The sequence below is a fragment of the Garra rufa genome, chromosome 10, assembly GCF_049309525.1.
Source record: "Garra rufa chromosome 10, GarRuf1.0, whole genome shotgun sequence".
In the NCBI taxonomy this organism is placed as follows: domain Eukaryota; kingdom Metazoa; phylum Chordata; class Actinopteri; order Cypriniformes; family Cyprinidae; genus Garra; species Garra rufa.
The window spans coordinates 47,546,835-47,563,387 of NC_133370.1; the positions used below are offsets into that span (position 1 = coordinate 47,546,835).

A 16,553-nucleotide genomic window follows, 5' to 3' on the forward strand; every position below is an offset into this window, starting at 1 on the left:
TTCAGCATATGTCATGTTTATAATATTACTGGGCCTGTGCAGTTCATAATAAGGTTAATGCATTTCAGTTACAGCATTTTTGTAATTCGATCATTCTCCTTTAGTGATCTGAAAAAGAAAAAAGATCACAGCTTTAGAAAAACAAATCATTTTTTGGGTGAACGGTTTAAGGACTTGTTTGATTCTGAGTTGAGAACCACTGATATGGACCATTTTGTAAATTGTCCTTTTTTGTCTTTTCTATCATTTAGGGTTGGAAGGCACCCGGTCCTGATCCTGTCTGTCATCTTTATGTTAATTTTCGGCATGACGGTGGCCTTCTCCGTCAACGTCCCGATGTTCAGCACCCTGCGCTTCTTTGAGGGATTTTGCTTAGCAGGAATCACTCTATCGCTCTACGCACTGAGTAAGTCAAATGTCTGATATTAAACAGCTTTATTAAGAGCTCTGTTCCAGCATTATCCATGCAATATTTCACTATTACAGCTGTAAAGTTTGTTTCAAGGGAATGCAAATAAAAAGTATGAACACATCCAAATTAAATATACAAAATAATACACCATTTATAGAATGCTGTAGGATGTTGAAGTAGTGTTGCACGATACACCGGTACTAAAAAGGTATTGCGAACCCTGCTTTAAAAAATGGTACGATTTTGGAGTTCAGAGTATATATTTATCCACATTAATTTCACACTAGTCTAGTACAAATATGTCACTTAATTACAGTGAATAGGTTTTTCGTACTTTACCTCAAAAGCAAGGAAGTGAACTGTTACAATATTCCCCGTAGGTGGGGTACATCGTAACATCTGAGGGGCACGTTGTAACATTACCATATGACAGCTTAAAATGTTATCTGGATAAAAAAATAAAAAAATACAGAAATTATAAAATTTTTATCAATAAAATAAAATTACTTTTGCAGAAAAAAAAACTGAATATACAAACAGAAACATAAATGCAGCAACCCGTCAAAATAAAAGTTCAGTTTAACTTGACAGAAATATCACTTAATGGAGTGATAGCACTACTACTACTATTACAAATATTGTTAAAACAATATTTAAGGAATATTTAGCAGAATTTTTTTACCACAATTTATTTACATGAAATTTTTAAATACACAAGACTGTATTTCTGAAAAAAAAAAAACAATAAATAATTCTTTATAAAATCAAATTAAGCTTTATAAATTAGCTTTTGATTATTAAAATGTAATGAAACTATTGAAATTAAATGCAGAAAATGAATAGAAAACACATTCACGGAATTTTATCAAAATAAAACTGAATTTGAGAAAATAATAAAATGTAGTTTATTCGGCCTTAAAATGTAATTTTGTTAAACTTTTAAGAAATTGCTGTTAAATTGTGGACATTTCATGATTTCAATTAATTAGACATGCTTTTTGATTCATATTTTTTTCATGTGACCGTTAAAATAGAGTCTATAAGAATTCAAAACGGAAAAAACTGAATCCAAAAAAAAAAAAAAAGAGTTTTGAAAAATTTAGGAATAAAACTAATTTCATAGGGCCCTATTTATTTTATTTATGTCTTAGTTTTATTGTATTTGTCTTTTAGTTTGTTGCTTGCATCTATGTTCTTATTATTAATACCAAAGATAAAATAATAAATGATTAAAAAAATGGACTATATCATGATATTAATTATTATTGTGAAATAAAATGATTATATCATGAAATAAAGTTTGGCTTTATGCTTTTAGCTCTTATCAACTCATATATACATATATATATATATATATATATATTTTTTTTTTTTTAAGGGTGATGAAATGCTTTATTTAATATAGATTAAAAAAAATATATAATCTCCATTTGGATCATCTATTATTCATTTACTTTACCTGTTGTTCTACGTTTTTGTTTTAGTATCCGTTCAGTAGTAGTATTCAGATATTTGAGCCAGGTATTGAATCAGAGTCTAAATTTTGGTATCATGACAACTCAAAGTAACTTTAAACTTTAAAGTAACATTTAGCAATAATAACCTGTATTTGCATATCGGCATTACAGTTCACCACTTGATGCAATTGCTTGAGTCTCATCATGATGTGGGTCATGTTAAGGAGGCATGAAAAAGGCTCAGGGTGTTAATGTGTACAAAACACTGGGTTTGTGGATGGAGAAAGAGAAGTGCTGTAATGCAGCATTTCATCCTGATCTTGCTTGGTGAAAGTCACATGATGCTAAACACACTCAGTGGTGTTTCTCTGAATGTTTTTCATAAGAACGTCATTGCTGCTCTAGAGGAAAGGCCAAGGATGTTGTTTAGATGTTGTTCTGGACTGTGTTGGATTGTGGGATCACTGAAACACAATAACAACTCACTCATTTGCTCAACTCCAGTCTGAATGTGCTACAGCTGATAACAGTGTTTACGTTTGCTCCTATACCTAATGATGTTAAAGTGCTTAAATTACAGTAGATATACTATATGCTAAACTCTTATTTATCAATTTATTAGCCGATTTTTGAGGAAATTTGAGGTTGTTGGCATTGGGTGATGGTTATTCCTACTCATTTTCAGTTCCCCCTGGTATTGATTCCCAAATCTACCCACAGCCTTGTCAATAAGTAATACATATTTCCTTATTTCAGTGTTTTTATTCACTAGGTACTTATTTTGTGTTTGTTTGATTTCATTTGAGTATTTGTGTGGACATTTCTGCCTCATTTGCTATCATTTATTTATTTTGTATACAGTATATACCAGCATTATAGTTTTATGTCACTAGATTTTGTTATCAGCCAATTAAAAAACTGTGCTATGTACTCATACAAAGACCTTTGTATGAGAAACAAAGTCACTGAATGATTTTTTAATCATCTTTTGGATGAACTGTCTTTATATGTTTGTCTGTTGGCCTCATTGATTTGTTTCGTTTGACTTTTTTTTTGGCATTTATACTGTCATGCTGGGCTAAAAACAAGCTGAATTGGATCATTTTGACAACCCAGCTGTGGGTCAGAAATTAACCAAAAATGGATTGGAAATAAAATCCCCTACAGAATGACTACATTAACCTGATATAATCAACAGTAATAACCAAAAAGTAAATTTCTTGTTAAGCAAGAACACCTGGAAATGGTCAAAAATGTTGCCAAAAGTTAGTACTTGTTCACCGTTGGTTCTAGAAGTATTTGTAATTTTCCCCATAGGATTTTTTTGAAGTCTTTGTTCATTAACCAATTGCAAAAATTGCATAAAATGCATGTTTATACAAATATTTAATTTCAATGGCATTGGCAGGCTGTGCCAATTACGCCATTTGTGAAGTTGGAGGAGCTCAAAAGCCCTTTTGGTGCACTTTGTTCGCTGTGACTCTCTGATGGGTGGAATTTTCTGAACAGCATTATGGGTAATGTAGTTTTCCACCACTAATTCCACTATTAAAGGAAAAGTTCACATTAAAAAAAAAAAAAAAATTAAGGTAATTTACTCACCCCTTTGTCATCCAAGATGTTCATGCCTTTCTTTCCTGATTCAATAAGAATTTTTTTTTTTTTTTTTGAGGAAACCATTTTAGGAATTATCTCTATATAGTGGACTTCAATGGTGCCCCAAGTTTGAACTTCCAAAATGCAGTTTAAATGGAGCTTCAAAGGGCTCTAAATGATCCCAGTCGAGGAAGAAGGGTCTTATTTAGCGAAACGATTGGTCATTTTCTGAATACATTGAATACAACTTATATGTGACCCTGGACCACAAAACCAGTCATAAGGTTAAATTTTACAAAACAGAGATGTGTATATATAATATGAAAGCTCAATAAATAAGCTTTCTATTGATATATGGTTTGTTAGGATAGGACAATATTTGGCCGAGATACATCTATTTGAAAATCTGGAATCTGAGGAAGCAAAAAAATCTAAATCCTGAGAAAATCACCTTTAAAGTTGTCCAAATTAAGTTCTTAATGCATATTACTAATCAAAAATTACATTTTGATACATTTACAGTAGGAGTTTTACAAAAAGTCTTCATGGAACATGATCTTTCCTTAATTTCCTAATGATTTTTGGCATAAAAGAAAAATCAATAATTTTGACCCATGCAATGTATTTTTGGCTATTGCTACAAATATACCCCAGCGACTTAAGACTGGTTTTGTGGTCCAGGGTCACATATATGTTTTTACCTCAAACGCTCGTTTTGGCTAGCTCTGCGATGCTCAAGCGTAGGTTGAAAAACTCCCATCTCGTTTTCTTCTCCAACTTTTAATCGCCCTACATCGCCGCAGTACCAACCAGTGTTTACAAAGTGAAAATGTAAAGAAGATCAAATGCCCTTTACAAAAAGGGGGTTCAACAGCAATGTAGGATGATTTTAAAGTTGGAGAAGAAAAGTGATGGGAGTTTTTCTGTATTGACCCGGATCGCACAGAGTTCGCATGTGCATCGCAGAGAATAGACCAGACGAGCATTTGAGGTTAAAAAGTATATAAATAGTCAATTTGTTTAGAAAACGACCAATCGTTTCACTAGATAAGACCCTTCTTCTTCGGCTGGGATCGTTTAGAGCCCTTTGAAGCTCCATTTAGACTGCATTTTGGAAGCTCAAACTTTGGAGCACCACTGAAGTCCACTATATGGAGAGAAATCCTGAAATGTTTTTCTCAAGAAACATAATTTCTATACGAATCAAGAAAGAAGACACACATCTTGAATGACGAGGGGGTGAGTAATTTTTTTTTTAATTTTTGTTCTGGAAGTGAACTTCTTTAAACTTGATTATTAAACAAACAAGTTGAACTGATGCAAAGAGAGTGCATATACCATCAATAAACAACCTCAGAGCTCACAACAGATCTGCCTTTATCAGTTATGTTCCTGTGGAGAAAATAATGTTTTCACTTTTGGAACCCAACTTTTACACTCTCTATATCGAATAGTAGTAGAATACATTGGAGTCAGTTTCTCTCTCCTTTCCACTTTGATTAGTTTTCATGTATTTCCACACATATTCATGTCATTAAACGATTGGTTCACTTCCAGAAGAAAAATGTACTAATAATGTACTCACGCCCTTGTCATCCAAGATGTTCATGTCTTTCTTTCTTCAGTCGTAAAGAAATAGTTTTTTGAGGAAAACATTTCAGGATTTTTCTTCATATAATGGATATGTATGGTGCCTGTGAGTTTGGACTTGCAAAATGCAGTTTAAATGCGGCTTAAAAGGGCTCTAAACAATCCCAGCCGAGGAAGAAGGGTCTTATCTAGTAAAACGATTGGCTTTAATGCTATGAACATGGATGGCAAAGTGCTCTCATGCTCTATTTCTTGTCTGAATCTCAACCCAACACTGTTGGATTAGTGATTATGAGTTATTATCAGCCCAAATTGGGTTAAATCAACCCAGTTTTCTTACCCAACAGTCTCAACCCAGTGACTAGGTTGAAAAACTCACCCAGCCTTATAAGCAGCGTCTAGCTGAACGTGTATGATTTGTGTCTCCCACATAAAGGTCTTGCCCTCAGAATGTCACAGAGGCTAATTGTGGTCTCTCAACTCTATCGTACTGTCTTCTCTGTTTGTTCCAGTCATTCAGATGGATTACCCACAGACTAACGGTGACCTTCTACACGCTTAACAGTGTAGACATTTTCTGATGAGTGATAATCCTCTTTTGATGATCATAACCACTGCAATGGCCCTTCCAGTAATAGGGTTTGCCAGCAATGCCTCACCTGATTGTCTGATGGCCTCGGGAGGCTTTAACTCCATGTTGTAATTGCCTTACAATGGGTGCGGTAGGTCTTAATTTCCTTAATTTTCTCCACCCAATTTACCTTGAAAAGCCTCCCCAGCACTCCCAATAATACACCCAGCCTGGATTTTTTGATATGCTGTGTGTTTATATTTGTCAATGTTATTCCCATTTAAAGGAGAAGTTCACTTCCAGAACAAAAATGTACAGATAATGTACTCACCCCCTTGTCATCCAAGATGTTCATATCTTTCTTTCTTCAGCCGTGAAGAAATAGTTTTTTGAGGAAAACATTTCAGGATTTTTCTCCATATAATGGACTTCTGTGGTGCCCCGAGTTTGAACTTCCAAAATGCAGTTTAAATGCGGTTTTAAACGATCCCAAATGCAGTTCCCCTACAGAATGACCACATTAACAATATAATCAACAGTAATAACTAAAAAGTTAAAAAAATAAAATTAAAAAAGCTAAAATTGATTGTTAAGCAAGAACGCCTGGAAATGGTCAGCAAAAGTTAGTACCCACCTATATTTTCAACATTGGTTCCAAAAGCACACTCTTAAAAAATAAAGGAGCTTTAAAAGGTTCTTCAAGCGATGCCATAGATTAGAAGAACCTTCTTTCACCACAAAGAACCATTTGTGAAACAAAAAGGTACTTCAGATGTTAAAGGTTCTTTATGGAACCATTTAGACAAAGAAGGTTCTTCTATGGCATCGTGAAGCACCTTTATTTTCTAAGAGTGTTTTTTATATTTTTTTCTTACCTATAGGATTTTTGTCTTTTGTTTTAGTCTTTGTTCATGAACCAATTGCAATGCATATTTATACAAATATTTAATTTCAATAGCATAGAGAGGCTGTGTCAATTACGTAATTTGTGTAGCCCTTTTGGTGCACGTTGTTTGCTGTGACTCTCTGATTGGTGGAATATTCTGAATAGCATTATGGGTAATGTAGTTTTTCACTACTAATTCCACTATTAAAGGAGAAGTTCACTTCCACAATAAAAATTTTCAGATAATGTACTCACCCCCTTTGTCATCCAAGATGTGTATGTCTGTCTGTCTTCAGCTGTAAAGAAATTATGTTTTTTGAGGAAAACATTTCAGGATTTTTCTCCACATAATTGACTCATGTGGTGCCCCAAGTTTGAACTTCCAAAATTAAGTTTAAATGCGGTTTCAAACGACCCCAAAAGCGGTTGTAAACGATCCTAGCCGAGGAAGACAGTTAGGGTAAGTCTAAAAACTCTTATTGTATTTTATCCCTCAAAATCATTTTAAAATCAACCTACATCGCTACAGAAGTACCGACCCAGTCTTTGCAAAGTGAACATGCAAGAAAGATCAGACACCCTCAACAAAAAAGGTAAAACAGCGATGTAGGATGATTTTGAAGTTGAGGGAGAACATGAGATGGGAGTTTTTCAACATGCCCTAACTGTATTAAACCGTAGAAAGAACAAGACAAGACGAGCATTTGAGGTTAAAAAGTAAATAAAAATTTATTTTTATTTTTTTTAATGAAAATAACTTGGTCATTTTTTCGCTAGATAAAACTCTTCTTCCTCAGCTGGGATCATTTAGAGCCCTTTGAAGCTGCATTTAAACTGCATTTTGGAAGTTCGAACCTAAAGTACCATTAAAGTCCACTATATGGAGCAAAATACTGAAATGTCTTCCTCAAAAAACCTAATTTCTTTACGACTGAAGAAAGAAAGACATGAGTATCTTGGATGACAAGGGGGTGATTACATTATCTGTAATGTTTTGTAGTGGAAGTGATCTTTTCTTCTTTAATTTATAATGGGATCACTTAGACAAAAATTTAAATTCTGTCAACATTTATTCATCCTCAAGTTGCTCCAAACCTACATGAGTATTTTTTTTCCTTCTGTTAAAAGCATAAGAAGATATTTTGAAGAATGTTTAACGGTAAGTTGACGGTAGCCATTGACTTCCATTGTATGGGGAAAAAAAAATACTATGGAAGTCAATGGCTACTGTAAACTTTTAAAGGTGTGGAACAACTTGAGAATGAGTAAATGATGACCGAAATTTCATTTTTGGGTGAACTATATCTATATAGGTTAAATTGGTGTGAATAACACATAGAAATGTGTATGAAAATATTTCCTACAACAAAAAGGAGCAGTTGCTGTCAAACTCCAAACAGCACGATAAAGTCTCATAGAAGTAGTCCATATGACTTGCGTGGAAGTCTTCTGCAGTCATATGATAACTTTGTGTGATCATTTGTTATTCACTGATAATCACCTTCCTCCAGTGCTTGTATATTGCTATTCAAACTTGGTGGGTGAAGAGAAGCCTCACCATTGGTTGTTAAAGTGGGGGCTGTTGCTATGCAAATTTCTTACTGGGCTAAAGCCCTGACGAACCCAACCTGGAGCTAGATGTCACTGCATTAGACTGGAACAAGATGAAATACTGGAGATACAGATGAAAAGTAGAAACTTCCTCTCTCAACAAAACTTTACAATTTAAAAGTGAGCTGTTTAATATATAGAGTCAAATGTAGCCCTTTATAGGTTCTTCCACCGTCTCTGTGGTACTTTCCAAACAACTCTGAGAGGTCTAACCGCAGAGGTCTATAATGGCTGGATAAAGCTATCCATTAGCATTTCCATTCATCTTAGTGAAAGTATGCTATTTGCATACTGACATATTTGCACATGGTAAATTTTTAATTCAGTAACCTGAATGTAAAGTGTGACTAATGACTCTAGAGTCATTTTCAGTCAAAGGTTCTTTACAGAACCATCTCTTACTTTCATTTTTATAATCTGAAGGACCATCTTCGCACAAAGAACCTTTTGTGAAACAGAAAGGCTCTTCAGGTGTTAAAGGGTCTCTATGAAACCATTTAGACAAAAATGGTTCTTCTATGGCATTGTGAAGCACTTTTATTTTTAAGAGTGTACTTAATAAAAACAATAAAATATGTCATCCCCTGCAAAATTCAAGCATTTTTGTTTAAATGTAAGATTGCAGAAATTAGTACAGCTTTGATTAAATTCAAGAAATGGGAAATATTCTAGTATACTAGTATTCTTATATTTTTAAGTTTACACTGATAAAAAAATATTCTGTGGTGACCAATGCAATTTCTACATGAAAAACAATTAAGGCAAGAAATAGAATTCATGCTTGCAGAAATTAAAGCGTAAATATCAGCGTTATAAAATTAAATAAAACCTACTCAACTTTTGAGTTCCGTCCGGTGTTCCGTCATGTTTCATCATGCACTGGACGAAACATGCACTTTTTTTTGCTGTTTTCCAGCTGTATTTACACTGCTTTAGCATTGCTTTTGTTCTTAGGTTTAGTAACTTGCGATTTTGTGACATCTGGAGTTTATTTTCTGCTCAAAATGACAAATTCATACTCAAAAATAATCCACAGAATGTTACCGTTGTTGTGTATTGTGTACAAACTATTGAAGTCTCTGTGTTTGGGTGATATGGTGTCTATATGATATCTATTGTATTATTTACTTACAGTAGATGTTTCTGAGTAATGCACTTAAAAGTCATGGTTTAATCCAGTGCTGTATTGAGTAAAATCAAAGAATTGTTGAAAGTAAGCTTTGACTAAGTAAAAAAATACTCAAAAGTTTTATAGGCCAAGCTAAAGTTAATTGTTTTCTTTGTTAATTTACTTATGCAAGTAGATTTTACTCGACAACAACAGGTAAGTTCAACAGAGCAACAAGTTATTTTTTTCAGTGCACTGCTCTGATGCTTTTTAGCATCGAGTGAACAAATCGACAACAAACTGTCACGTATCCTGTTTACCTCCTGTAGCACAACCTCCTCAAATGCTCTAATCATTAATGGGGAGTGTTGCTTGGCTTGTCCCTACAAAATCCCCCACAGTTGCCTTCATACTTAAACACTCCAGGATTTCCTCTGCAAAGATTGTATAGAGTCATTGTCATGTTGAAAAAAATGCCCAACAATCATTCAGTTAATATGGAGCTTGGAAAAGTCTAAATGTGTTTCTTGTGCTTTGGCTACTGTAGATACTTTGTGTGTGTGGACGACAAGCATGCATTTTGCACTGCAGGTTGCGTCTCATTGCAGGAGATAAAATGGTCATTCTTCTCATAGCTTTTGTCTGCTCTAAGACACTTGCTTGGTATTTCTCCTGCTATTTCTTAACAAAAAAAACCCCATCAGGAAATTAGAGTTTTTTTTGAAGGACCTTACCGCAAGGTTATTCTTTTTGAATTTCTGTACTTTTGCTGCTACACTCTTAAAAGTAAAGGTTCTTCACAGCGATGCCATAGAAGAACCATTTAGTTGAACTGAACAGTAAGCCAAATTAAAAAATTGCTATTATTTGCTGCTATTATTGCAACTCCTTTTACTGCACCATTACTGAACAAATCCTTATTAAACAATGCAATTATTCTGGGATAGGCTTATTTACAGCTATTCAATGCTAAATTAAGCATGACTGGAACTGGGGACATTAAATGACTAACTCAGTATGTCAAAGAAACAAGAAATGATTTGGTGAGTTGGAATGACTGTGATGCATTGATGGTAGCCATTGCTGGGGACTAATTAACTAAAAATAATGACAACATGTTTCAGTAATTTGCTGTGATGTCATAATTGTCCACATTCATACTATACTTCTATGCTATACTAGCAATGTTGCTGGTTGAATGTTAGGTCGTATTATGTGCTCATTTTCATTGGGCAAGGCAGCATGATTTCAACCTCCTAAGCGTTTTATTTTTAAAGGATCATCGGATGCCCATCTTCCACAAGTTCATAGGATTCTTTAGGGTCTTAATGAAACGTCTCTAATATACTTTGATTAAAAATTCTCAATAGTAGTGTAAAAAACACCCTTTTACCTTGTTAAAATCAGCTCTGCAAAATTTTCAGCTCATTTTAAGACAAGGCCCCTTTAAATGCCACTGAGCTCTGCTTGCCCCGCCCCTCTCTGGGATTATGTTTACTTTAGCCGCATTTAGCCACGTTTATCGGCGAAACTTGCCAACAAGCACATTATTAAGAAAGGCCATTTGCAAAGATGCATAAAAAAAAACCTTCTACTCACTTCTGCTGTGGGTGAAGCTGCATCACGAATGATTCACACGAACATAGATGCATATGTAGATCGGGATCAGCACTTTCCATTTAAATACTAAAGTAACATTAATCCTCTGCATCTTCAGTGGCTCAGATGTCGGTAGTAAACGACTACTGCTATGTACATTATCACATCCAACAACAGAACACCTCAATCGCTCAATTAGAGTCTACTTGTGCACCGTCAGTCGACACAGTGAGGATCGTATTCGACTGTTTGAGCTCGGTGAGGGCGGGTCTAAGGTAAAACGCTGTCAATCAAATGTGTTTCGTCACAACCACAAGAAGCTAAAAATGTTCTGATTTTAAAAAGGGGATATTACTTTTAAAGATTGCAAAAATACCACTGGGTGGATTTTTATCATTGTAGTGTTGTGTACACAAACTACCAACACACATTCATGTTCAAACAACATTTGACACCTTAAATTGAAATTAAGCTGAAAATATAAGTGCGGTCAAATAATGAATTGTATGGTGTTGGCAGTTTCAAACAGTCTGTCATTGTCTGGGGAGAGCAGGGCACAACCTAACACTTTTTGAATTTCGCGGTTTATGTAAATCCACTTGGGGTTCAGAGTACAATTTTTATCCACATTATTTTCACACTTGTCTAGTACAAATATATCGCTTTGTTTCATATTTACAGTGTATACGTTTTTCGTTATTTACCTCAAAAGAAAGGAAGTGAAACGTGACAACATGCCCCGTAGGTGGGGTACATTGTAACATCTGAGGGGCACGTTGTAACACGACCTTATGACAGCTTAAAATGTTATCTGATCGAATGAAATAAATATACACAACAAACTAAAATATTTTGTCAGTAAAATACACGTGTTAACTTTTTCAAATGAAGTAAGGATGTTTTTTTTTTTTTAAATAAAAATGATCTAATTCTGGAGTTTGACAATGAACACATCGCAACAATGCTTGGAACGGCCCTGATCACAACACACAGCTGTACAGTAGTTCAAAACAATGTGGACAAATAGATGAAACACATTTAGACATTCAGAAAAACACTCCGTCCCTCCACACACAGCTCTCATAGAACAAGACACACATAAACAAGCCAAACTGCTTTACATTTCTTGAAATAATAACTTCTGATCATTAAACATTGATTGTCAGCCTTTATTCACCTGTTTCCTGTGGTTTCTTATTAAAATCCTTAGAAGTAAGTAGTTAAATTGCCCCGCTTATGTCATAGAATAGCATAGTTTAATAACAGCGGGGCATATTGTCACACAGTGTTACAACGTTCCCCATCTGCGCCACTGGAATATAATACTGTTTAGTGTCTTCTGCTGGTTTGCCAAGCATTAATAAACTATCTAAACTGATATATAACAAATTGTAGATTAAAATAATAGCAGTTTTGTCTTATTTTAAATGAATACTAAAAACTGAAATGAAAAGTTGACTTCAGTCAGAAATGTACTTTTACTATGGTAAAATAAATATTCAGCGATATCTTCAAAATGCTTTTGAATTTTGGCACTCTTTTTTTCTCTGCATAGTGTTGCTATGGCAACTAGTAAATACCGTAAATTTGGTTATGCTAGCATGTGTGGAAATATTATACCACGTGTGTTACAGTTAACCCCGCGTTAGGTTGTGCCCCGCTCACCCCTGCATTATGCCACATTATTAGTGAAACGCATATACCTTTATCCAGCCATGTTTCAGTGAAAAGCATATTTCCATGCTAATTTGCACTTGCAAGATTGCTGCTTGTTCTGCAAGTACACAATATGTGTGAAAAAAATATGGAACTTTATAGCCACCAGTTTGTTTTCCATAGTTTTTCAAAATATAATCTTTTGTGTTCAATTTAAGAATGAGACTCATACAGGTTAAGAACAATTTGAAGGTGACCAAATGATTTGGGTGAGCTATCCCGTATAAAGCAGTTACAAAGCAGTTAAACATTAATTTGTCTAAATTCCCACTGAGCAGCTCATAACTCAGACAGCTGAGACATCCGGAGACTAAGAGCACATCAAAACAGGAATACTGAACTCCTAGACAGGACGAGACAGCCGTTCTACATCCGTAGAGAGAATCTAACGGGAACACTACAGGTCAAGGCAAGAGTAGAGCTTCAACTCTTCAACTACACCCACAGAATGAACATGCAAGCAAGAATTCTCTCAGACTAGAGAAACAAGACCGGGCTAGATCAACTGGAACAGGCTGGAGCTGGACCAATTTGAGGAATGATTCACCAAACAACTGAGAATGAGATGAGAATATAAAAGAGAGAAATGATTGCTGGAGAACAAGGACAGGTGGGAATAATTAAGGTCAGGGCGGCCGTGAGTCATCTCGGGGTTCATGTCCAGCTCAGACTGAAAAACAAAACACAGGCAAGTGCTAAAAAAAACTGCGTAAGGCACATGGACGGAAACACAGGGAGCCAATCTTGCCTTGACAACAACATTCTGTATTTCCGCTTCGTTATGAAATGATGGTACAGTGCATGAATATTCAATGAGTCTGGAAGACATGGCTTATCAGCCATCCCTACTCAAGTAGCTTCATTTTTTTTATTCATAACTGTTATTCATAATAGTTAGGTTTTACTGCAACCACTGAGTTTAGAGAATTCTAGAGTTCATAGAATAGAATAAAATTAATTGCAGAGCTAGACAAGATAAGTATTTAAGGCGAGACACTGCAGGTGAATAGGGTAAAAAAACTAATAGTTATCACCTTACTCACCCAGTCGATTGATTACTTTGATAATTGCAAACATTTTTTGTATTCCAAGTTTTCTAAAATGTTAGGCTTAAATATGCAAATGAGGCATTATTTTATGAAATATGCGCTAATTCGCATACATTTCTAGTACAAAAATCTAAACACCGGATGAAGTCCGTTTCAAATTTCTTGTTTGTTTTATTTTATTTTACTTCATGGGCATCTCTTTTTGTCACTCCATAATTCAGAAAATACTTAGAACAAACAGAAAACACTATATTTTCACAATTTTGGGGGGAATAAAATGTTGTATATAATCAAGTCAATTATATATGAACAAATCCCTCTGTAAAAACCTTCAGGATATAGACAGGAATAAAAATGTAAAGTTTGGTGTGTGTAAGTGCTACTAAAGTGGAGGTTTATGGCTCAGTGTAGGAGAAAAAACTCATTTTGAGAAAACAGCCTTTAAAAAATATGTGTTGTAATTGAAATCTATTGACACAAATAGATAAAGTGCTATAAAAGAAACACTTAACAGTGTCTTTAAGATGTTTTCTTTCCAGTAGTCTGAAGAAACACTTTATGAAAAAGCAAAAAGCCCAAAATCTCAAACTTGATAGGTGCATGAAAAAACTGTGTTTAAAAAAGGTTAAAAAAGTATAGAAATAATTTTTTGGAAAATAACAGATCTTTTCACTAGATAAGACCCTTTGTCATCATCTGGGATCATTTAAAGCCATTTGAAGCTGCATTTAAACTGCATTTTGGAAGTTCAAACTACTGGGCACCATAGGAGTCCAATATGGAGCAAGATGGATGGACTTTTTTTCTTCATTAAAATTTCTTCATTAAGATTTTAGCTGAAACTGTGGGCCTTGGTGATTCATAAATGCAATTCAACAGCTGCTGTCTCTTTGAAAGTCAAAAAAAGCATATCAGACAACGCAGAATTAATACCCGTGGTGGCTCTTGATAATATATTTAGGTCTTATGAAGTGAAACGTTCAGTCTGTGCAAGAAAGTGAACATTATTTAAAACATTAGAGCCTCAGACAAACAGGGAAATCTGATTATTTTCCACAAAATGTGAAATATCAAAAATTATATCTGGTGTCCTCAGGACATTTGTGTAATATATGCAGGAAGACATATAAACATTGATGTTTTCTCATGTAAATCGTACGATTTCCTATTAATTCAGTAGAATGTGTGCGAATAACAGGGAATAGCAATATAGTGGTGATATATGAGCAATCCAGTTTTGTAGATCAGTGGTAGCAACACTTATGTTCGGCCTATGAACATCATGTAGCATAATTAATACCCATGAGCCTTGAGTAAGACTTACAACAGCTTGCAGACTGCAGCCATAAATGTCAGGCTGTGCTATTCATAGACGTTTTGCTGTTAATACTTTAATAACATTAGAAAATCTTATGTAATGCTTAACAGATCATTAGCAGCATGTGGCTTGAATGTTTGATTATGATTAACAATGTCATATTTATATTTAAATGTTCACTACTGATCTTTGTTAATGTCTAAGAGTTACTGTAAAGTGTTATTATGCATCATAATATCCCAGGATACCAGGATCAATCACAAACTTGATTATTTGCGGTGCCTCAGACGACTGCTAGCTGTTTTTCACACACTAGTGTTTAATTTCTCTCATCCTTGGAAACTTTAGCTATTGAGTGTACGGACTCAATCGTGTGTGCACATGGAAGGAGCTTACAATGCACTGTACAGTGTCCTGATATTCATAATGAGGTGCCCTAGATAATAACTCTATGGCTAGGGTCAGTGACAGTTTGAATAGTTGACGATAGCCATTATGGGATTAGATTAGCAAACACAGACGCTCATGAAATACTCATGTCTGTGCTCTTTGAAGACATTTCAAGGCAGTTTTTTCTATAGATTAACTCACACCATTATCCTTGCTGTAAACCTACTGTAGACTCCTGTATAGGATTTTGAGCTTCTCCTGGAAATTACTGGCCTTTTAATTTTGTAGTTCAGTTGGTATTGTGCATATTGCATATTCTTAGAGAGTACACATCTTTAGTTAAAAAATGAGTTTTTAGAGCATCTTTGTGCTCACAGTTTGATTGGTTCAGTATTTATTTATGAAACGTGATCGAGAAGGTAACCTGTATTGGAGCAAGCCAGCCATGCAGCATTTGTTGTTACAGCAGTGCATACTGGAAAAGTTCTTTGTTATACCAACAATCCATATTTGTCTCCAAATAAACTCAGTAAACTGGCTAGCTGATTAAAACTGCTTTTTGAGTCCTTTTTAAAAAAAAAAAAAAACATCTCTATTGATGACAAATGTTCAAATCTAAAAATTAAACATTTACATTTGCAGTGCAATCATTTGTTTTCTATATATTTGATCGTGGACGATTGTGCCTCCGTCTCAATATATACTTTACAATACGACATGCATTCCCTCACGGGACACTGCACTTATTCATATTCGCAATCACAAAAGTACACTATTTGCATGTGCTTTAAAGCCTTGTCGGTTATTTATTTATTTTTTTATTTGGTTCGCTTGCTGTCCTGGCATGCACTTCGTGAATGCGTACACCTGAAGCACACTTGCTAAAAGTCTGATTACTGGATTAAGCTGTTTTTACATCTGATTCGCTCATACTGCCAAAACCACGCAAGGATTACATATAAACACATTTGGTTATGTCTAAAGTGAAATTAAATAGTTGAAAGAAAAACGGATGCATGCCTGTATGTTAGATGCATGCAGCTCTTAAAGCGACAGAAATAAACATGCAGCCAATTGTCATTAAATTGACAGTTAACCCCAGAAAAATTCATGTGCTGAACACAAAAGAAGATATTTTAAAGAATGTGGAAAACGGTAAACATAAATCAAGTACTATGGATGTAACTGTTTGGTTACTCACATTGTTTAAAATAAGTTTTATGTTCAACAGAAGAAAAACTAATTCAAGA

At 34.7% G+C, this 16,553-nt stretch overlaps 1 protein-coding gene across 2 annotated transcripts in view; it reads left to right on the forward strand.

Moving 5' to 3' along the window:
* The first annotated feature begins 256 nt into the window (after window positions 1-256).
* The window catches only part of LOC141343979 (solute carrier family 22 member 23-like), a 43,658-nt gene continuing 27,361 nt past the window's right edge, over window positions 257-16,553 (forward strand). For both annotated transcript variants that reach the window (XM_073848688.1, XM_073848689.1), the window contains exon 1: window positions 257-406. In XM_073848688.1, the coding sequence (XP_073704789.1) occupies window positions 292-406 (115 nt within the window). In that variant the 5' untranslated portion in view covers window positions 257-291. The remainder of the gene's footprint in view (window positions 407-16,553) is intronic.